At 39.5% G+C, this 23,707-nt stretch overlaps 1 protein-coding gene across 2 annotated transcripts in view; it reads right to left on the minus strand.

Annotated features, from left to right (window-relative positions):
- The window catches only part of LOC117945762 (mannosyl-oligosaccharide 1,2-alpha-mannosidase IA), a 182,289-nt gene that overhangs the window by 37,299 nt on the left and 121,283 nt on the right, over positions 1–23,707 (minus strand). For both annotated transcript variants that reach the window (XM_034873459.1, XM_034873460.1), the window contains exon 4: positions 13,070–13,150. In XM_034873459.1, the coding sequence (XP_034729350.1) occupies positions 13,070–13,150 (81 nt within the window). The remainder of the gene's footprint in view (positions 1–13,069; positions 13,151–23,707) is intronic.

The following is a 23,707-nucleotide window of genomic DNA, read 5'->3' on the forward strand; positions in this document are numbered from 1 at the left end:
ATGTATGAAGTGCTTTTATGCATGTTAAAACTCAAAACGGGTCCGTCGGGACCCTAACACCATAGGAAGGTTAAGCCAATAATGTACCTGATCTATTACACAGACGTGGAGGTTCCTCCAGGGAACAAGTGAGGATGATAAATAAATGAGGTTCCTCAGACTGCAAAAGGGGAGATTTCTTTCATTATTTTTATCTAATTGATTACTGCAAGAAGTCTTTCTAACCTGTCCCACAATTAATGTGCTGCTTTTTATGTGCTTAATTAATGGCCACTGCAGCTTCATGAAAAACACACACTCAATTACATCTGGAATTGAAAAGCCCCGGCAGTCTACAGCAGTACCGCTGCGCTGGGGACGGCCCGGAGACATTAATCAGCCAAAATGGAATTCAATAAGACAGACTTAGTCGTCTAGACAAAATTGGACTATTTTTCATATTGTTGACAAGCTGCATCTGTGGCAATATTGCAGCGCAAGTTTTCTTCTTTCCCGAAAATCCACTTTGACTCAACTTGGCTGTCAACAATCTCGGCTGTTCAGCTTCCACTTGTTTGTTCAGACGCTGCGACCATCCTCTCCCCTGTTCAGACTCCTCTTAGTGACACAATGTTGGTGTTTCTCGAATGTGGGACATCATATGCAATGCGCTCCTCCTTTCATATTTGGTGAATAGTTCTTGTTTTGTATAACAAACAATACATATGTGCACACGCACACACGCACAGACACACAATGTACAAACTCACACTGGCACGCACGTTTATCTCTTCAGCTCATGTTTAGAGAGGCTGTCACGCAAACCAATTCCATGGGGTCTTGTTTTGAATAAACAGGGGTGATGGACAACACTGTCTGAATCCAAAATACCCCTCTTGGCAGTATGAGCTCTGGTGTGTGTTTAGGCTTGCAAAACAAATGCTATCAATTCAAACTTCTATGTTCATTTTTTTCCTTTCAGCTTTGACAAAACAATGGGCGAGACTCCTGGCAAAACCTCATTTTTTTCATTATCTAACTTGATATTATACTAGCTTCTATACAACTCATCAACAATACGAAAAAATCAGATAGTAGCAAACAATCAGTATAGGGTTAAACACATTTAGACGCTGCAGCCTTCATGTTTGCTATTGCTACATAATCTAACGAGGGAGTTTCTTTTGTTTCTTCTATCTTTAATTTACAGTAAACTACAGGATCTGTATGCATCACTTAGCCTTTCAACCTCTGCAGCAACAAATGAGCCACCAGTCCGACCACACACAGACTCTCCATTTCCAGGAAGGCATTGATTGCAGCCAAAGCCACCACGGTCGATACTTACTGTTAAAAGCCAGCTCGTTAACCCTTAAACCAGGGGTCATCAACTACATTATTCCAAGGGGTAGAATTTTTCTAAGCAGACACTCCAGGTGCCAGACTTTCAAATAAAGAAAATTAAATGTATTTACACACTACGCCATGTTTGATATTTTCACTTTCTCATTAAATGAATGCTATTTTGTTTACATGAATTAGTGTGAGCAAACTTCTAAAAAACATGGTAACTCCCTAATGATTACTGGCTCTTTAAGTAGAAAATGATCTAAGGCGGCAGTTTACTGAGGAGTGATGGTTAAAGTCTGTGGCTATGGAAACGTAGTTCTAGCATGCAGTGTTCTGATTGGTGGAAAATTATTGCAGAAAGAAGCCTGTTGTCAGGTGAAAATGTCACTGTCAAAGAAAAGCTGATGTGGAAAACAGCTTTGATGAACGGACTGATAAGCCAGCCTCGCATTGTCCTGTATGCCCCATTTGAAACGAAACATGACATTACCGTTGCAAAAGAATACTACCAGCATCGTCAAGAATGAAGAATGCAAACATGATGATGGTGTAACTCACGTGCATATTAGGTAGCCACATGCATCTATTTTGGTCTTATACTACATCCATAGATTTACCCGCTCCAGCGAGAGGATGGTTCGTTTACAAGAGTTTGTCCAGAGTTCAAGATCCGTGGCAAATAGACTTCAAACTGACATCTTTCAATTTGGCTTATTTGTTAAAAAAAGAATCTATTTGCAGAACAGAGCTTTGTTTTTGTAACAGTGTGGTGGATGAGAGTGGACTGCGCAGACAGAGCAGATTGAAATATTGATTCCTCCATGTTTGTAGACTGGTGACTACAAGTATTGACCTTTTACTCCCAAAGGTTTTATTTTAGCCTAATTACAGTAACGAGCCTAATGTTAGTTCATCCGTGCCAGTGGCCAGTGGTAATCCTCTCTGTATCGTTCCCAGTCAGGTAGGGCGTGTTGTAACGCACACACGGCTCATCTGTGTGTGTGCGGAATGAGGGCTTTGCTTTACAGCATGTGAACAAAGATGCAAATACAGGGGCCTGGTTTTGTGCTCTACCTCTGTAATGTAACATGCTGTAAATGCTTACAGCTTCGGCGGGCTGGATGTGGCCCACGGGCCGTCAGTTGACGATGGCTGCCTTAAAAAGTGCTGTAAAGTGTACTGAGGCAATAACAGGGATTCTTTTACTAAATCAAATATTTCTGTGTCTTCGAGGGATGAAAATCAGCCAAAATCCATTGCAATCGATTGCCTAAACTAAAACTTCTTTTGAATTCCTAAATTTCTTTGTGAAACGGCTCTCTCTCTCTCTCCTTAAATTGCAGAGAGGAGCACTGAAGTTTACACTTTGCAGGCTCTGTGAGCTCTGCAAAGTCTGAAAGAGAAGGCCTGAATGCGACAAGGCTGATCCCTGGGATTTGACTTGTTTGGCCTTGTCCTTGCTTACTGGCATGAAAAAAATCATCAAGTCCCTCAACAGGGCTTCTATTGAGGCTTCTATTAAGGATTGGACTCATTTGGGCCTGTGCCAAAGCTCCTCCAGGCTGATAAAATAATTCCAGCAGAATTGTTTTTAAAGACTTATGGAAGGGATTATACAGGAATAAAAATAATAGACTGATTGAGAGAAAGTGGGGACTTAATATACAGAAAAATAAAGCTCCTATGTTTTTCTTGTGACATAAAAAACACTATGCATGTTCTTCTTAATCATGTAATAATCCAAGCATTCACAAAAATGTATCCTTTGAATCTCGGCTTGGCTGCAGCTCTAGCAAACACGCTGCTAGCTTATATTTGAGTGACAGACTCATTCAGTGGGATAGGTATTATTACCTGACTGTACAAGACACACACAAAAAAATTAACTAAGCTGCGTGCTCCAGTGCATATAACATTTCAACAAGCTATAATGCCAGATGTGTGAGCTGCTGGTTATGAGATGTTGTTCTTACCCAGTGCCTCTTAATTATATAATAAACCTGAAAGGTGTAAGAGTTGAACGGAGCAGAGTTATTCTTACTCTGCACAAATGGAATTAGGTGTTTGTACACAGAGCAGAATGAGTGTTTTCTGATAAGGAGCTTTCCTTTCTTGGTTAAGCCTGTGGCAGGGACTACAGAGCCCAGCAGGTTACCCTGCGATTATGATGACCCAGTTTGATTTGAGGAAATGGAATTTCTTCCAACGCCACTTTTTGGCTCTTCAGCAAAAGGACAACAAACGGATAAAACGGGAAGGCAGCCTTTGCTCGCATACAAACAGCAGAGCACACACATACATCGCTGTGATAAAGCATGCAGGTGTGTGTTCAGGCTTACTTACACTTACTGTACTTATTTATTTTCCCAGATTACAGTGTTATAGCTATTGTAATGCCACATTTAAAGTATGAACTGCCATGCTTTGTGTGACTGGATTTCAGTAATTATTTTGCAAAGCAGAAAATGCCTTAAATAGCTAACACTTGCAGATGTCAAGTCTAAAAGTATTTTAAAAGATGTGATCCTGCCAGTTCAAACAGCTTGTGAAGTCAAAAATTGAGATGTGTGAAGTGAAATTGTGATACTTAATTAAGGTCTTAACACGATAATCAACAGCTAGATCACATAATGTGTCTTGTACTTTACGATCTTTCAGCTGGTTTAGTTTAGTTACAACCCGCTCTGACCTGATAAAACAAGACTACAGTACAACCATGTTAGCCTCTTTATGGGTCTAAAGTCAGTATGCTAACATACTTCACAATGACAATTACTATGCTGATGATTAGCAGGTATAAGGTTGTCCATGTTCACCATCTTATTTTAATTTTGCAGTATTGGACACATTAAAATGTTGACCTGATGGTTGCACTAGTGGAAAAGTTAGGAACTCACCAATGTTAGTACAATTTATCCTTCAGGGATGGTAATCGATCAAATAGTTGCCATCCACAGAGCCATGTTGCTGACATGGTTAACTGTGGAAACAATCACAGTCACCCCCCCATTCTTGTAATATTTAAAGCAAAGCTGCTGTATATTTCAGATGGTAGCGTTACAAACTCACTATACTCAGTCTACCCAATAAATCATCTCCATATACAATTTTCCCTACCAGCACTGGGTAAAGCGTATATCTACCATTTCAACCAGACTTAATTTTCACATTTTTATTTTCCTCTCAGGGCGGATTATGCAAGAGGCAGCCTGGTGTTATGGGGGATGGGGTGTCAGAAAAGGGACTGTAATCTTCAACTATCAGGAGAGTATATCCGTCTCACGCTAAACGATGACTGTAAAGTGATCCTCTCCTTGCACAGTCTGATGAATATCACCGACCGCTGGACCACTGAGCCGCAGATTAATTCACTTGGCTCCACGTATACAGTACCTGACTTTACTGTGGCAAAAAATAAATCACCTGGTATAAATTTATCTACATCCTAACCCCTTCCACTGGGACACACGTTCACAGCAGGGAGGATGATAGAATTTCTCTGTTGCTATCTGCTGCATTGGCTGATGGGACAGAGATAAGTTGTTTCAGACTGATAAAGAAGGATTTCAATGGCTGCTTTATATTAAAAACAGAAAAAAGTTACCCACAATCAGACCTGTGCAGTATGGACACTGAAATGGATTTATGTGCAATAGAAAAATTATTTTGAAGAATGTTTTATAGAGGAAGTCCAAGAGACACCAGAGCATGCCAGAACTGAAAACACTATGAAGAACCTGCAGCAGGGATCAGAGAAGAAAATTGAAGTGGGGAATAATGTGAGACACCCTAAATCAAACAATGCATGCAGTGCAGCATTTTAACTTGGACAAGGCTTCAAATCTGGCCTATATCTGAAAAAGATATGTTATGTTTCTGAATCAGTGGCACATATAGTACAAGGCACAGAGGCACTGCTGCATGGTACAGGTGCATAGGGCCTGGCAACTGACATTTGGGTAATAATGTGGCCAGGGGCAAATGATGCAACTGCAGCGCAGTTGGAAAATAGGTCAGAGTAGGATGAAACATTACCAGAAGGTGTAGCAGTGCCTGGCATCAGTCATGATCAAGCAAATCTGTTCCTATAACAGCAAAGTGCTTTGTGTCAAAACACTCTGGTGTCCCTGAGTGGGAGGTGCAGAATCACCATTAAGTACCATTAATTCAGTAAGCTTAAAGAAGATGTTTGACGTTGTTCTGGATACTAAGTGAAATATTTAGCTTTGGCTAAAAATGTAGTTCCCAGTTTGTATATGATGATGATAGCTGTGTCTCATGTGACTTTGTTATTTGTACATGCTGTGACTATACAAATCACAACATGTAAAAGAAACATGTTGGCATTATTTTGACACTTATTGGGAGCAATAGGCTAGTTGGAGCCGGTTTCCTCCAGTACCTGTGCTACGCTAGGCTAGCGGTGGGTGCTTCAGCGAGTGTTACGCCATGCACGGAGATGCGAAGGGTATGTATGGACTTATCTAACTCTGGGGGATACGGTGAATAAGCTAAAGTCCCAATAAGGCAGTGTGTTCCTTTAACAGCAAAACAGCACTGCAGTCTCACTGTGCCTCTCCTTCCATTTCAGTGTAGTCATGTTTACAGTTTTTAACAAGTCACAAAACAGCAAGAAAAAAGAGTTGATGTGCACAAAACTGCAACTTCAATGGCACATGGGCCCCACAATACACTAATAAAAATGCAGCCCAGGGGGTTGAATATTTGTTTGAAATTTCAATACTAAAAAAACAAAAGAATTAAAAAAAATGTTTAAAACAAGTTTCGGTTGAATATAAAATAAACTATATAAATTATTAAATGCAAAAAAACCCGAATAATTGCAAAACACGTTGAATTCAGTTGCATCACAACAAACAATGTCAGGGGAGTTGGATCTTCTCTCTTGAGGCTCTGTAAGAAAGAGACGCAGAGAGACTAAGAGACAAAAACAGATGTGCAGGCACATGCACAGAGAAAGATACTTTTCATATTATTCCTGCGCATCAGGTTATGATTGAGTCTAAAGATATACTGATCGACATTAGCTGCGTTATGAATATCAATTTGTCCCGCACAGTCTTCTCAAGCAGTCAAGTAAAGGTCAAATTATTCAGTCTAAGAACAAACGGTGTTCCTCCGTTAATGGATGCAGCACACACTGCAAACTAACATGACAACCGAGTTTCCCTCGGCACTTAATGAGGAGACTTAATGATGCTGTGACAGAAAGAAAAACATCCAAATAGAGACAGACAAAGAAACTTCATCTCTGGGAGGAATTTACAATTTGCTGCATTTTTCTCAATGTGATGCGTGTGATATTCATATTGTCTGTGTGTTAGCACTCTCCTTTCTGTTGTTCCAAAATTAAACCATATTTGGAGACAGAACTGGGTCAGCCAAATTAGAGGGAAAACAACACGGAATGGTGCAAAACACTATACCCCTCACCCACCACATGTCCTCAAAAGAAAAATCTAAAATTATGGGACTTATATGATGCCACCAGATTTGTTTAAAAAGAGACCTACAGGCTATAGACAAATATTAAAGTATATGAGCTTTAAGTAGAGAAAAAACAGGATTGTCACGGTAATTTAGTGTTCAGCTCTATGGCTCCAAAGTAGAGAAGGTGAGTTTCGTGACCCCGTGCCTTTTCTTCCAACGTTAACAAACAGTCCGTCCTTCCTCCCAGAGACGTGTAAAAGAGGATGGATTAAAGACCGCCAACCGCTTATCAGCATGTATGTCATTGACCCAGACTAGAAATAAGCAAGTAACAAGATGAGAACATAGTTTTTTTCTGAAAACCAGAGCTGCATTCCAATTCTCAGAAACCCCTATGCCTTAAAATGAGTAGCTGTGTGAAGTTTATTTTTGGAATGAGTGCTTTGACCTTTATTTGTAGGCTTGATAAGATTTCTGAGAGTAAAATGAGGTTCAAAACGTGGCTGCTACCAATAATATATAATTAATATACGCCCCCTCTCTCCAGCATCTCTTTCTCTAGCTCCTTTGTTTTTCCTCTTTTCTCCTTCATGGTATCACTATCACACCCCCCACCCCTTTTACATTTTTCCTTCTTCTCCTTCCTTTGTCTTTGAGAGCATTCCCTCTACGCCTATTTGCCTCTCTACTCTCTTTTCCTGACTCTCCTCCCCATCTGTTTCTTCTTCTTCTCTGCTTCTGTGCATCTTTCATGGGCAGAAACAGTCCGTCACACATGGGAGAGGACCAATTACCGGGGGAGTGTAAGTGCCCTTCCTCACAAAAAGGGACATTTTTACAAACATATTCGTTCAATTCCACTTAATTTCCCACGGCAACGTTGTTCTTTTGACCACAAAAATGGAAATGTAAAATTTACAACTCCTTTAGCTCAGATTGTTGTGGACCTTTTTTGTCAGTTTTTTCAATCAGTTTGCTTTAACGGTTAAATGAAGCCTGTGTACATAACTGTTATCCTAAAGTAAATGACGCAGCAACAGACTAACTCTTGGGAGTCTCAAACTGTTTATAAGTATAAATAAAACATGTGCACTCACATGTCTGTTATATACAGGGGACAGACAGCTGTCTATCATCACCTGCTCAAATATGCTACTTCGCAATAACAACAGGAAAAATGCAGTTAAGTAAAGAGAAGAGAAAAATATATTTTAAAAATGTGCTTGGCCGATGAACTGTCATTGGCAACTGACAACCGGCAGCGAGTACCAGTCCCTGGCATCTCTAAAAAGACCAATCACCATATTTTGACAAAAATGATAGTGTCTTTTGTGTCATACCTTCCTCTTCTACGGCTATTTGAAGTTGTGAGTCCCGCAAAAGGACACATTGGCCTGTGGACTTGAGGAGCCGGGGATCAAGCTGAGCCACAGCTGCCAGGTATTATTAAAGTTGTTGACTAAATAACTATTTCATGGCCATGCTTCATACTGGTAGATGACATACTTGCACACCACGATGAGCCGAAAACTGGGGAGTTCGACAAAAAGCAGAACCAATCAGAACCAGGCAGAATGGATCGGGGGGGTGGTGCAGCTAGTGCAGGCACACCTTAAGTCTCTTTGCCCAAATACAGTTGCATAGTTTAACAGTGCAACAATATTCATGCAAAAAACTGTGTATTAACAGAGTTTAAAAAGTTATTCTACTTGTCAATAGATCGGTTAACCGCCGTCATTATTTTTGAAGTTTAATACCAAACAATTCCATTAGTTCACGTACGCTGAGCTGAGAAAAAAATCCCAGAGGAGATTAATCATATTAAACATAGCTAACCATGCCTGGAAGGCCAAACAATGAAACATGCTTTTTGGGGGAAAACAGACGACCCCAAATATTCCAACAAAGACAGTCTGTATGTTTGTAAGTTGTCTTTCTCCCCTTCCCTAGGACTACTTCCTATGTCCTCTTCCTTTATTTTCTATCTTTTATACTCACTAACTCCGTCTCTAGTCTTCCCCTCTCCTCGCTGTATAATCTTCTCATGCACTCTCACATTTGCCGATGAGCATATGAACACACTTCTCTCTTCCTTACCTCTCCTAATGACCCTCGCTCTCCTTCTCCCATTTCCTCTTGCTGATGAGCATATGAACACACGTCTTTCTTTTCCTCTGCCGGCTGCTGCCTCCCTCTCTCCATGCTGATTCAGCTCAGCCCACTGGCAATTTTCACACAAGTCTGATTGAAGTCACCCCCCTTCCGTTTTGACCCTTCACTGTTCTCTGTTCTTGCTAAGGGAAGGGGATGACACAACAAGGTCTCACCACAATGCACTTACAGCATATGCATATAAATGGACGCTGAAAATTAAACATACTCAGCGCACACACAAGACTGCAAGTAGGCATGCAGTAAAGACATTGAGGTTGAGTTGATACTTTACAAGCAAGCATGTTCTTATACGGAGGTGAAGAGAGGGGCTCATAGAATATGCACAAGCACCTGAAAAGACACAAATGTAATTGCATATGTATGATAAACATGCAGGAGCACAAGTATATGGACATAGGGAGATGTTTGCGGAAAAAAGCACAGTATGTGTTAACTGTTTTGTAATTAGCAACAACTTAAAATGTTTCTTCAACATGAAATGAATCCACGGCAATGTTATTGTTCCATTGTAGGTTTAAGTTATTTATAAAGCAAAAACATCCACCGGTTTAAGCTTATCAGGTGATGGTTTACTTCCATTCTCTTTTCTCTCTTTCTTTGCTCTTATATTATTCTGCATTGGAGATCTAAGGGGTTTTGGACTGTGAATGCAAGTGCACAGCTGTAAGCTAAACACACTTCCAATGAAGGTTGACAACAGCACTGGAAGATTTTACAAGAAGTAATTGTGAAACGTGAAAACAATGTTGAAAAACAATAGGGGGTGGGAGGAGAAAAGCTGCAGAAGTATTTTTGCGTCAATGTGCTGTGTTTGCAGGACTTACAGTTGTAAGGGGATGATTGCAACCCACTGGAAGCCACCCCATGACTTATCTGTTCGTTCATGGATCCTTTCTTTTTTGGATGTCACATACATGGAACTTCCGATGGCTCGTGTGGATGGGACCCCGGGGAAGGCTTAGGAGACTTGGCACAGCACTGCTGAGTCCTTGAAGGCAATGTTGGAGCCTTTTCTTGTGTTTGCTTGTGTGATTGGTCCCTTCTCTTGTGTCCGTTTCTGCATGTGTTGTTTTGTCTCCCACCTCCCTGTTTTTCCTCTCTGTGATTTGATGGCCTTGGGAACATTCCTATGTCCCAGTGTGTTGTTTGTAACTGTTCCTGAATGTTATGTTTATATTTTTTTCTGAATATAAAATAACAATGTAATCACAAAAAAAAAAAAGGATTTTTGCATCATTTTAAAATTTGGTGAACTGTGACAAGCAGTTATGGGAATGAAGTTAATTGTATAAATATGTCTTTTAAATAAAACGGTGTCAAATACAAGCTAAAGAGCTTGCTAACTGTCAGTTAGCACAGGAGAACTATTGACATAGCATGACTAGCTCCAGCCTGTTCCCAGCTGGCTATTCTTTTAGCGGCTGTTATCAACCACTCACTGTCTGAAAGCATTTTTAAACCGCAAACTGTTTTATAACTATGCCAGAAATGAATGATACTAGCAAAAGATAGTTTAACTGAAACCAAAGTGCTGGCGGCAGAACTGTCACATTGGGGTCTAGATTTTTTATAGACTAAACAAATAAACAATTAATAAAAAACAAATTAATAAAAACAAATAGAGAATTGTAGTGCACCTGTAAGGTATCAACAAATGCCCATCTAGATTTGGTTAATCAACAAACGGACACGCCGGTTAACACTTGCACTACGGTATTGGCCACTCTCGTGAGAGCCATTTGGCCTGGCCCGGAGAGGGTGACGTGAATGATGAAAGAGCGGAAAAAAGAGCAGTGGCCAGACCTGATTGAACAAGACGTTAAACCTGGGGACTGCTTCCATAAAGACTAACCATGATCCTTCTAGGGCCCCAAGAAAACACACATAGATAGAGTACACACACAGTCAAAACAACCAGAGGTTATTAATGGCCAGGTGTTGCTCCAGTTCTCCTCCAAGCACTTCACCAGTAAACTGCATCCCACAAGGAGCCATAATCAGGACCCGCTCCTCAGCAATCATTTACAGCGGCAACAGCTGCCCAATGTCCTCTGGTCAAACTGGATCCACAATCTCGTAATAGTCTCCCACACTGTATCCTGGTTGATTTAAGTCTCTGCAGTAGCAACAGACCTTCAATCTGTCGGTTTTATCATTACGATTGAGCAGCAGACCCAGAGGATAAGATCCTAATGGGGGAGGGGGATCAGGTAGCTATAAATCTCGCTCTCAGGGACCCTTCACAGCAAGCACACAAGTGAGTCTCGTGATGGATAACTGCGCCAGGGTAAAGGGTATTGATACGTCCGTCAGGAAACTGAATCGGTGTGCTTCATCTCATAAGAAAGATGGTGTACGGTAAATGGTAAGAAAGTCCAAATGCAAAGAAAAGGAGAGCAGTCACCCAAGTAAAACAAAAAATGTCTTCGGTGAGACGAGACGAAAAAAAAGAAGGTGATTAAATTTGCTGTCACTCGTTGGATTCGGTTTCAATCAGAATGACGCATCTCCGTTCACATGTTGGGTTTGGTTTGCTTTGGCTCAACCCAATTCTGGTATGAATTTAAAGTGCAAAAAGCATAGTTTTAATCCTCTTTCTACCTATTTGTCACTATTTATGACACAGTCCAGCTTCAGTCACAAAAGATGCTAACACGAATGGCAACGGCAAGATAAGATGGATAATACATTCTTTCTTTGCACACTCTCACATTCATATTAGAAAATGTCATTATTGATGCCATATAAAGAAATTTCAATGGACCAGTGAATAAAATAGAAGAAAAATGTCTGCATGGCATTAATGGCATACACATGTGGAATGATGGATTAAACAATATAATCTGCTCCAGCAATGTATTCATATTTCACTCATCCAGCAGTAGTGGACTATTTAATGCAGCTCTCCCCTCTACTTGCTCGGCCTGCAAATCAATGTCCATTAAACGGACTTGAGTGTTCATATGCCACTGGATCCTCCCCCATTAATTCTGCTCCTGCAGATTTCAGCCTCTTCAACTGCCGTTGAAAACAGCAACTGCAGTGTATGGTAAGCATACACTCTGGGCGGATGTTCATTACCGTGACACATTGACCTCCAATAACTTCCCATTGCACTGATAATGAACAGAACCATTTGTGCCGTGTGGTTGTGGCAGGCAATTTTCAAACCTGTATTTATTGAGCCAAGGTTTACAGGGTATTCATACTTCTTTTTCTGGCAAGGCCATGCTTCACGCTAATAAAGTTTCACAGCTTCACACCTGGTAGCTGTCCACGGTCACCACAGGCCTTTACACTGGGCAGCGGAGCAGCTTTACACCAGCCACTGTGGCTTCTTCAAGGACCAACGATGGTGGTTCAAACAGAGAAAACGTAATTCTCATTGACTTACCCTCCCAAATGATTTAACCAAACGACTTTCCGGTTCTTGGCCTTTCTTTCATGTGTCTCTGAGCATTATTGCATTAATACTTTAATAGTGGGAACAATAATGACAGCAGATTTTAAGCAATGTATTCTTTTGGCTGATTATTTCCAGCATTTCAGTTCACATTTATTTTTTAAAGAAATCTTTTTAGCTTTAATAAGATTAAGTTTTAGTTTTCACAACAATTGAAAGAATAATAACGCCTTTAGCAGAGCACATAATTTAGCTCTGGAAGGTTGTGTTACTTAAATTGTAATTCTAGCTAGAAATATCAGCTTTAAAGTGGCTAAAGAAAAATGTTGAAATTCTATTAAAATGGCACGAGACGCTAAAATCTAAATATATATTATATACCAAGCAACTTATGTGCTTGTCAAACAAGGTCTTGTTTACTGTCCAAATTCAACTTTCACAATCAAAAAAAGTTGCCAGCAATGAACCCTGTGTGTTCTGTAAAGCAGGCAACATTGTTTTGGTTGAAAACCCTGCGACATGAAAATGCTGATGTGAAACTGTACAAGATCATTTTATGCAGGCACTGTGGGTGACACAATACGATACGCACACATGCAGTTACACTTTGAGGACGCATGTTCATCATTCAAAGTGCTGGGCTGTTTAAAGATTTAAAAAAGCATCAGATCTCGCCAGAATAGAGCAATAACAGACATCTATTAATCTTACCTCCTCTCCTGTCAGGTAGTACGCCGACAGCAACCCTCCAACGTAACGGATGTTCACCTCAAAGAGTGATGCTTCGCCGTTCTGTTAAACCAAGAGAGAGATCAAATTGTCAAATGTCACATTCAGCCAAGGCCTCGATCAGCGGTAAAGCAGCACATTGGAGTTTATGGAAAATAATAATGCAGTTTAGTCATCATAAACAGTTGTGATTACTAAGGTGTGGGTTAGTCAATGCATTTAACAACTAAAATAGCTGGTAGATTAATTAATCTGGTGCACAGTGCTAAGATTTATAGGAGGAGTAACAATAGGCATCAAATCTTTCTGACTTATTTCACAAGAATCAGGAGTGCCAAGTGATGGATTACATATTTGATTAAACCTGTGGAGAGAACAGAAAAAAACACATTTCTTCTAAGAAAAGCCTCCACATGGTGTTATTGTGGTTAAGGAGCGGTTATTTTTTAGGCAGTGGATTTACACAAGGCTTAACAGCTACTCTGGACAAGTCTGCTGATGTTGCATGGTGACAGCTTTTGAATTAGCATACCATGTGTGTTGTAAAACCTGGTGTTAGTAATGGAAAGTAATGTCATAATATCAAACAAACAAACAGTAACCGATGAACAGTAGCCTAAATGTCGGGGAGGAAACAACCTCATCCGACTTCTCAACAGATGTTTACTTGACAAATAATTCACTTTTAACATTTCCTGTTCTACAGTTAATTGTCATATACTGTATGCTTTCGTTATCTAAACAATACAGTTGGCAATACTCCAAAATGTTTCTTATTTTCAACAGATACCATTGCAGGACCAAAACAATGCGTTAGTGTGTCTCTCACACATTATCTCATCCAATGTGTTCAATGGACATCTGATAAACTTTACACACATTACATACAAAAGCGTCCCACCATGTGTCCTACAGTCATTTAAAAATATAAAAAAGGCTAAAATATTTTCTTTAACACCTGGACACTGTAGTTTCAGCCAAAATTACTCAAACAGGAGTTAATAGTGCAATTGCCTGGAACTTTAGGGTTAGTTACAGCAGCACAACTGTGTATGTTAGGCCTGCAACATTCAGGGAAAAATATAAATCCCTTTTTTTTTTAGCTTAGAATTGATATCACAATCCTTGTTTTGTTCCAAACAAAACAAAACAAATAGGCAGTACCAAACTGATTTTTTGGCACCTATAGCACATTGGACATAGAGGCTTCAATGAAGGAGGAGCATTGCAGCACTTTGGAGCGCTTTAAAACCTATTTTATACAGTCTGTTTAAAGTGGGGCTCAACAGTTTGGGCACCCCAGGTAAAAATGTGTATTACTGTGCATAAAGAAACCAAGAAAAGATTACATTCCGAACAGAGGACATTGGCATCTGAAAACGCTTTCTTCTTATAGCCTTCTCCTGCTTTGTGAGCGTCAACTATTTTCAGTTTCAGTTTTCTAGACAACTGCTTAGAAGAAGCCATGGTGCTGATTGTTGGGGCGAGGTCAGATAAGTCTGGGCATTTAAAACCTTAAGATTGACATCACCTGGTCTTTCCAGACAATGACTGAGAACAATCCATGGCGCTGTCAGGTCTCAGCTTTGTAATTAACTCTGCAGGGTGCCCAAACTTTAGCAGACGCCATTTTTTTGTCTTCTGTTATTTTGAAAGTGTAAATGATTGAAATAAAATCTAACTTTTTGGACATGTTATATGAATGTCTAATCTGTCATTTGATGCCTTTTGGAGATTTTTCCATCTTTTCTTGGCCTCTTTATACATATTAATAAGATTTTTTACCTGGGGTGCCCAAACTTTTGAGCCCCACTGTAAAATACAGAAGAAAGTAGTAGCATTTGTGATGCAGCTAGTTCGTAAAATTAAATGAGAATCAAAGTCATAAAAAAATCACAATTTAATAACGATTAATCTAGTTTATGTGCGATTGATTTCAAATGAAATACAGTGTCCATGTTCATCTTAATGAAGTAATACATCATGGAACGCAACGGTGTGGCATGTTAATATGTTTCTGGACATCAATGGATGTCTGCGGCAAAGACATGTAAGCTTTATCAGGCTCTGGCTGCACACAGAGAACACTTATCAGTAAAACGATTCCTTTGTTGGTTTGGTTTTTTTTATGCGATTTGTTGACAATAAGAAAAATAAAGACTTTCACCAGACCATTCTACTGACTCAATAACAATAAAAAAAAATACTAATCAGACAACCCACAATAGAGTAAAGTTACACTATCTGTAAATACGCAGAAATTCAATTAAACATATTTAAGACCAGTTTGGGTTTCTCAGAGTTTTACATTTGTGTGGCACAATTGAATGCACCATTAGTTTAGAAAGGGTACGGCATCATAGGGTCCCGTCGGGGCCCCCATGCTTTACCCACGTTGTTTGTTTACAAAACTTACTTACGGGGAAGGCAAAATGTTGCCACACCGGTGACTTCAGGGAAGCAAGAGAATTTTCTCCAGCATTTGCCATGGTGTCTGGAGTAGTCAAGCTGCAAGCTACCGGTAAGCTAATGTTAGCCCGTTTCTTTAGCTGCATGTTGAGCATGAGCACAGTGGCACTGTAGCCTACTCCAGCAATCAGGGTTACATAATGTGTTTATCCACTACAATTATCAGTGTTAAAAAGCAACATTTTTGGGATAATCTTACTATTTCAAAGTGCACCGATACTTTAGATTTTATTTTTCTTTAACATTGTCAATTAAAGATTTAAATCCCTGCCACCAAGATGCTAGGTGGAAAGTGAAACTTAAATTTGTCATGGGGTGATTAAATGTATTAATGCACTTAAAATAGATTTATTACAAGCTTTTTTCCTTGTAGGGCTGCACATTTAATCGCAATTTTATCAAAATCTCAAAAAGGGGCTACAATATCCAAATTGCAGGGGGGGCGCAACATTTGTTAAAGGCAAAATGTGTGTCAAACCATTTTGATCTAATGTTTGTGGTGCTTCAGAGACGTCCCGACATAGAAATCGTATTCTGCAGAAAAAAGAAAACATCTTTTTTTGGGACAGATGCTTGCAAAAATCCCACTATAACATTAATATTTTACATAATGATACAAAAATGATAATGTCCTCCAATATCGTGAATCATATTGCATATATAGTGCAGATAAAAATGAATACCTAGTTCTACGAGAAAAAAAAGCATCTATTGAGAGTCAATTTCACCTCAGACATAAAAAAGTTCATTTATTGTGTACTTTATGTGAAATTCTGCAGAAATAACTAATATTTTCAAGCTGCAACTCACAAGGAGAGGAATCTGTTTGCCAACATTAAATGTATTTTGTCTACTTCTTTTCTACATGAAATAAGAGGCAATACTGCATGTGTCTAAATATGTCACCATAATTATTGCCTCTTACGCTAGCTCAAGGTTGAAGCAGTCTGGTACTCTTTGGCTTGGAGACCCGTTGAGAAGGAAATTGCTATCTCAAGTGAGGCTGATAAGGAAATTGTAATTGGGTGCCAGAGAGGGCAATTAGCTCTACTCTTAGAAATAGCATGGAGATGGGGAGTCACTGGCATTTGTTCAAGGGTATCATTTATCTCCACTTGTAAATCTCTTTAAAATATGTATATACTTTTTTGTATCATCATACTTAACATAAATCAATACTTGGCATTAATAATCACCAAATGGGGTTTATTTTTCAAATCGATATTAGATGCTGTCAGCAAAATATATTACTAAAAAGATTTCTCCAAGTCACCAACTTGGCAACTAACACATTTTGACAAATTGTGTTTTTTTAGGAATAGTTAAGCATGCAAAACATGCATATCTGCTATTTTGCTATGAAATGAAAACATCACTACCCCCCCCCCATGTCTGCTCAGTAAATATAAAGCAAACAAGATATAAAGTGTTAATTAGAGTTTTAAAAGGTGCCGATAGGTTGATTTTGTCACAGAGCCAGGCTAGCTGTTTCCCTACTGTTTCCAGTCGTTATACTAAGCTAAGCTGACTAGCTGCTGGCTCCAGCTTTATATTTATTGTGCAGAAGAGAAAGTAGTATCATTCTTCTCACCTAACTCTCACCAAAGATGCAAATAATCTTATTATCGCCCCAAAAAGTAAAACTATTCCTTTAACATGCATTGTCTTTGTCATGTGTTATGTAACTCTATAAATCAGGAAATAACTGTAGGGCTGTTGTACAACCAAGGTGCTGGCTCCATATCTGAATTCAGCACACTGGTGACATTTCTTGAGACAAAGCGGTGATGCCTCTGGCAGGCCAGTCGGCCAAGCTGAGCTGTCTTGCCAACCCTGAAATGAGTGGCCCATTCAGTAATGGCAATACGATGGCAGTGATTAGGGATGGAGTGTCTATTTATCACCGGGGACAGTGGCACTCAACAAGACAGGCATGAGGTATAGTGAGGGAGGACAAGTAATGCTGACAAAGGTTTTACTGATCAGTCTTTTACTTTATAATACAGGCCGAATAAATCACTCCGCAAGCTTTGTATAAAACTTCCATTCATACCAGTGCACTGACGATCAAACAAAGTGCATTTAGATATTAAACAAGCCTACAGGCAGACTTTTTCTTTAAAGTTTTTTTTGTTGATTTTTAAATTTTGAATCAGATGTATTTTTTATGTAACAAACGCACTGCTTCAGTATTAATGGGGCAACTGCTCAGATTTGTATCTCAATTAAATAAACTAAGGAAAGGCTCATCTGGGTAAAAACCTTTTCCTTTCAATAAATCTATAATTCTAAGTTATGAAAAAAGGGAAAACCTAAAATGCATTTAATTTCAATTTCAGTGATGAATTAACTTCTTCAATATTGTATGGGAAAATTTTGATCTGACTAAAAAAATTATCAACGCTGAGCAAATCAAAGATAATTATGGGAAATGTCAACATGAATAATTAAGTTTCATTCATTGTGCTGTTGCTTTGTAGTTTCTCCCTCATGAGTCTGAATGTGACTGGTGATGTTATCTCGCTTTTATGCATTTCATTTATAGAATTACATTTTCTAGCAAATAAATGTCAGATTAATCAGAAGGAAATCAAGTGAATCCTTAATTCACAACTATCCCAAAAAAGCAATTGTAAAAGTAATCAATTCCCACTAAGACACTAAATGCTGCAGCAAAGTTCAACTCGACTGTGATGCAGCTCCTCGAGGCAGGTTGAAGCAAGGTGCAGCAAGCATGACAAAGAAATCAAGTATGGTGAATAACACCTGTTTTACTCTTTTTTTCTTGTGTCTCTTCACGGTGCTCAAGCTGAGGACCTCATTAGGAGACTATACAAAGTTGTCAGAGTAAACACAGGAGCTCTTTCCACCTCTGCCACCAAGATGAAACTCTTGTACAAAAACTTGAGCCTGGCGCAGTAGAAGGCAGAAAAACAAGACAAACAGCTTATAATCAGTTATTTCTTCGTGAACTCTTGTGACCCAAGAAAACATAAATATACACATTAAAAGTATTAAAGTTCTGCATGACCTGCTGCAAGTCACCGGCATTCGATTTCCCTTCATGTGTCCTAATGATGCAGGACGACATCACCGCAATTGTCAAATCAATTAGCTACCTGTCAGTCTGTATAAACTCCATGTTCACTCCGCTTGGTTCATTTGTAAAGTCAGAGTAAACACGAGCTGAACCAGTGTTTTTTTAAATTAAAAAATCCCATCCAGTCCGGACCAAATTAACCGAACTACAAGTGTGAAAGCGCCCTTTGTTATAATTTCCAAAAGAGTAAGTAGATCACTTGAACGCAAAGAGTCTAAAGCTACAAGGTAAGGTAACTGGATACTGCATTGAAGAATACTTCAAGTGTTTAAAATTTGCATGACAGTAGAAGAAAACTTTGCATTTTATTTGTTTAACACAATGTTAATTGTTTTTCAAGAGGAGCCAATGCAGAAAACAATATAAATTAAGTGATGAGTTATGAGTGTACTGACTCATTGGTTGCTTTTCTATCTTGTAGGAGTTCTGCTTCAACAGCACCATGCAATCTGACAGCATTTGATACTGGGTTCTCTGTTGATGAGTATTAAACAGCCACGGCAAAGATGGCCGTCGGACTCAAGCCCAGATTTGCATGGGACATGAGCCTGATTGGCATGGCCGCCGTGCTGCTGTGTGCCAAGAAACTGAGTAGACTGTAGCCCAGTGGTGTGTCCTGCTCAGACGCTAATGTAATAAATTACTGCTAATAAAGAGGCATCATTGTCACTGGGCAGATGACTCTCCGCATCACAGTGATCCAGGTTTTGACTGGCTACCACATTTCAAAAGCCAAATTAGACTGATGTGACAGAAAAAAATGATCCGATGAGCCAAGGATAAAATTAAGCAGATGATTGCCTCTTCTACCAGAGCTGGTGATTCACACTTACTGGCTGTGATTTAACGTAACGTTGCTAATTAACATGGAGAAATCATGAAAGGGACCAATTAGATCTTGCTACTCTAATCTCTGTCAGTTTAGCATGCTGCAAACTCAAAGATGCTGCCTTTGCTTAAAAGGACTTTCCCCAAGGCTGCTTGACTCCACCAAGCTACTTTCACGACAGAAAGCAGTGGCTGCTTTTTCTTTCTTTTTTCATAGTATAGTAATTATGGTCTTGATCAGTGTCCAAGCTGTGAGAGCAGTCTCCAAAATTAGTGTTGATGACCACTAACCTCTGGAGCATGTTAAACAGCTTTATCTAACGGAAAGGGAGCTCTTAACTTTGTGCCAATAAAAAAGGGGGACCTCACAAATGATGAGCCCACACAGCTCAATATTAAGGTGGGTAACATCAAGATAGCAATAAAGAGTGGGTGATTATATTATTTAAAAAAAAAAAAAATCTTGTGACAGACTGGCCTACAAAACTACAATGTGTGGTTACATCATTGTGTTTATGGATATTTGCATTTTCAAGATTGCTTAAAATTTTATACAAACTGCTGTTAAAGGTCCCACGGGATGAAAATTTCCCTTTGAGTTTTAACATTAATATGAGTCCCCCCAGCCTGCCTATGGTCCCCCAGTTGATAGAAATGGTGATAGGTGTAAACCGAGCCCTGGGTATCCTGCTTTCCCTTTGAGAAAATGAAAGCTCAGATGGGCCGATTCCCTTTTTTCTGCTTTGCAGCCCAGAGGAATTGGGCCACCCATGAGAGAGAGACATCAAGACTTTCAAAACAGCAAAGTGACAGTTGGTTATGGCCACACCCCCAGCCTCCAACTTACCCTAGTCAGAATAGATCAATTATTCAACCAGTTGAATGAATTACAAAAAGTTGATGTTGGCTTCAGTGAGAAGATCCTTTTTACAGAACAATCAAAAGATCAGTGAGTCTTGTCTCTTTTTCTGAAGCCTTCATTCATGCCAGTAATTTCAAATGTAAAGTGACTTTTCAAATAGTATTTTAACTGACAGACATTAGACGTTAATGGTTATCAGTCGCAATACATCACGTTATCTTTCTTTGACTTGACTGCTCCCCTTTTGTTACATTCCCATGATGCATTGTTGCAAGCTGGCAATTGATGCTTCAGTGACCACCTATTCCCTTTCCATACCAATAAATCCTGATTAAATTTTTCAGCATTAGGATAAACCATTGGCTAATGGTTTGACTCTCATCAAGTCACAATTTACATTTTATTTCTTTGTTAACACTTATCTTTTAAAATCTGCTAATTAATCAGTGGCTGACATTTCCTTAAACATCATAAAACCTAAGAGAGAATGAAAACATCGCCACTAAATGGATCAAATTGTAAACGAACAGCCTGGTAAATAATTAACCAAATATGCAAGGGTGATCAATTATAGCTGAATTACAACCCAGCCCATCATCCCTCCATATGTTCCCCTCACATCTTCTGAATCCCAGAACATTTGTCTATCTGCATCTGTCTACTTTCAGATCTAGTATTCGTCTTTTGATGCTCTCTCTATGTGCACACGCACACATGCACGCACACATGCACACACACACACGCACGTCTTTGCTCTCTCCTGGGGGATGCAGCAGCTCCCCACTGAGTCATCTATGATAATGTTTGGTTCCTGTGGGACTTTGCTACGCTCTCACTCTGCCATTATTATTCACCCCGCTGCAGTCCATCTTCCCTCTTCCTGACTATGCGTGTAACTTTCTGCCTCTGTTTCTCATCATATGCCTCCCACTGTATCTGGCCTTGCTGACTGAGCCACATCCTTCACTTTGTCTGAGTGGCACTGGAGGCTGCTTGCTCCCAAACTGCCGACAAGAAAAAAAAGAGCCACTTACGGCGCTGCCTAATGTTCCACTGTATTCAGGTTGATATATGAAACACTCTGTTATGTAGATGAGGTCATTAACTGGGCTAATTAATGCATCAATTATACATTAAAAAAAAGTTCTAATTTTCTTGTTTTCATATAACTTCATTGGTAATAGATGGAAACTTGAGTATAAATGGCGTATTCACCATCAATTATTTTTGCTGATTTATGCAGGATGGAGCTCCACAATGGTTTCATATTTTTTTCTTAACAGAGGGTTGTTGTGGTGAATCTAGGAAGTTCCCATTGTTTCTGGTTTTTAAATGAAAAGTGCTGAACTAAATATTTTTATTATAATTCTGTAGGTATTTTCCCCCCATTAGACGCTATACTTTAGTACCAGGTAAGATCTTCAAATAGATTGTTTTGCTCTTCAACTCCTGAGACAAATATCTGGTTTGTTAGCTGTTAAATCTTTACAGTGTGTTGAACGAATGTTTGGTGATCACTGCTTCACTGCTTAAAACGGCTGCCTGCTGCAGCCAGAGTAAAGCAAGACAGTAGGCCATAAAACCAAAACAATGAGCTGAAAGTCATGAAATGCTCGGTAGAGCTGAGGGGAAATGGAGAGTCAGGCAGTAATACTCAGCAGATTCATCCCCACGAGTGACTCCATTTCCAACACAGTCATTTGATTAATTGGTAATATAAAATATTTACGACGTCAGCATCAAGTACTTTACCATAGCACAACCAAGTTGCACATTTGATCAGTTTTTGTGTTGCAAGTTAATAGCTTTTTAAATAAAAATCTTAGTCACAAGGTCAACAAACAATACTCAAGGCATTTTCACATCAAAATCTGAAGCCATTCAATAACATTTTTAAAGATGCAAATTCTGTCCTCATCATCTCACATGTCTTGCCTGTGGCTAAAGAGTCCACAGGGAGAAAGTGGATTTATTATATGAAAATGTGCGGGTAAATATCCGTAATGATGAACCACCCATGCAAAATGTCCTTTGCCCTACACATCCTGAGACAGAATGTCAGCTCAGCTTGACCTCAGCTCCGGGGCACGGCGTATTCACTGAAGCATCTCGCAGCACTGTAAAGTGACACAGTTTTTCTTCAAACGCCTGCATGACTAGGAGCGAGATGGGTCTCATTTAGCGCAGACAGGAGGACAGTGATGGTCAAAAAGACGCTGTGCAGAAGTAATAAACAACCTTACTCCGGGTGTTTTTGTTACCAACTGATTTCACGTTATGTTGTCCTCAAATGTTAACATACAGTTAAAAAACAAGTCATAAACAACTGATTCAAAACTCATTTAAAATCTCAGATACGAAATATGGACAAGTATGCTAGACGCTGAGTTTAGGCCTTAAAAGCTTTAAAAAGTATCATGGAAATAAGTCAACATTTTGAATTTGTTTGGCTGCTCAAATTATTTTAGGTTGAGAACCTACACATGCACTATATCCTTGCCTGAGGCACATGCAAAGTTGAACTCTCAGTCAACAATATTTTTCTTCAACAATTATGCTAAAAATAGTTACCAATACATTTCTCTCTATTTCCAGCAGGTTATGCATGTGTGTCATGGTAACACACACACACACACACACACACACACATACATACACAGTGTATTGTGTAGAAGCTGGCGGCAATCTCTGAGACAGTTTGATGAAGTTCCTCTGCCTCCCAAGTTTACTCTCTCACAAAACTTTCACTCCTCTGTAAAAGGAGTGTGCCTTGTGTGGAAGTCTGAGAGCAAACTGTCTATCTGAACTAGCAGCTCACACTCTTTCAGGCCTCTGGGCCCAGCATTCTTTTGAGGATGAACAGCAGCAACAATGTATCTGCGTTCATTCTACCAACAAGTCAATTACATCTGGATTATACTGTAACAGGACTGATAAAAAATACACATTAGCTCATGTGTAATGCTTTATCTTGCTGCAAAATGTATTTGTTTGTAATGAAATTGAGACTTCAAGCTTTGTATGTACTGCATACAGACATCTCAAGCTGACAGAGGTGTTGTACAGACAGATTTGAGGGATTATTTATCTGCTCCGAGATGTTGCACAGAGATATGTGCTTCTGACAATGTACAACTTCCAGCACAGTTTCAAGAAAATACTACAATATTCTGCTTCATTCTGGTACTGACAGAGCCTGTCACACACTGGGTTTCTCATCACATTTCAGCACTGTCAAGCTCACAGCAAGTGACCACAACACCAAATGAGTACAGGCGAAAAACAAACAAAAAAGTCTACTGCTATGCGAGCAGTTCTGTTGTAGAGGCTGTGCTTAGGCACAGTAGTGCTTTGAGCCGAA

The sequence above is a fragment of the Etheostoma cragini genome, chromosome 6, assembly GCF_013103735.1.
Source record: "Etheostoma cragini isolate CJK2018 chromosome 6, CSU_Ecrag_1.0, whole genome shotgun sequence".
NCBI lineage: Eukaryota > Metazoa > Chordata > Actinopteri > Perciformes > Percidae > Etheostoma > Etheostoma cragini.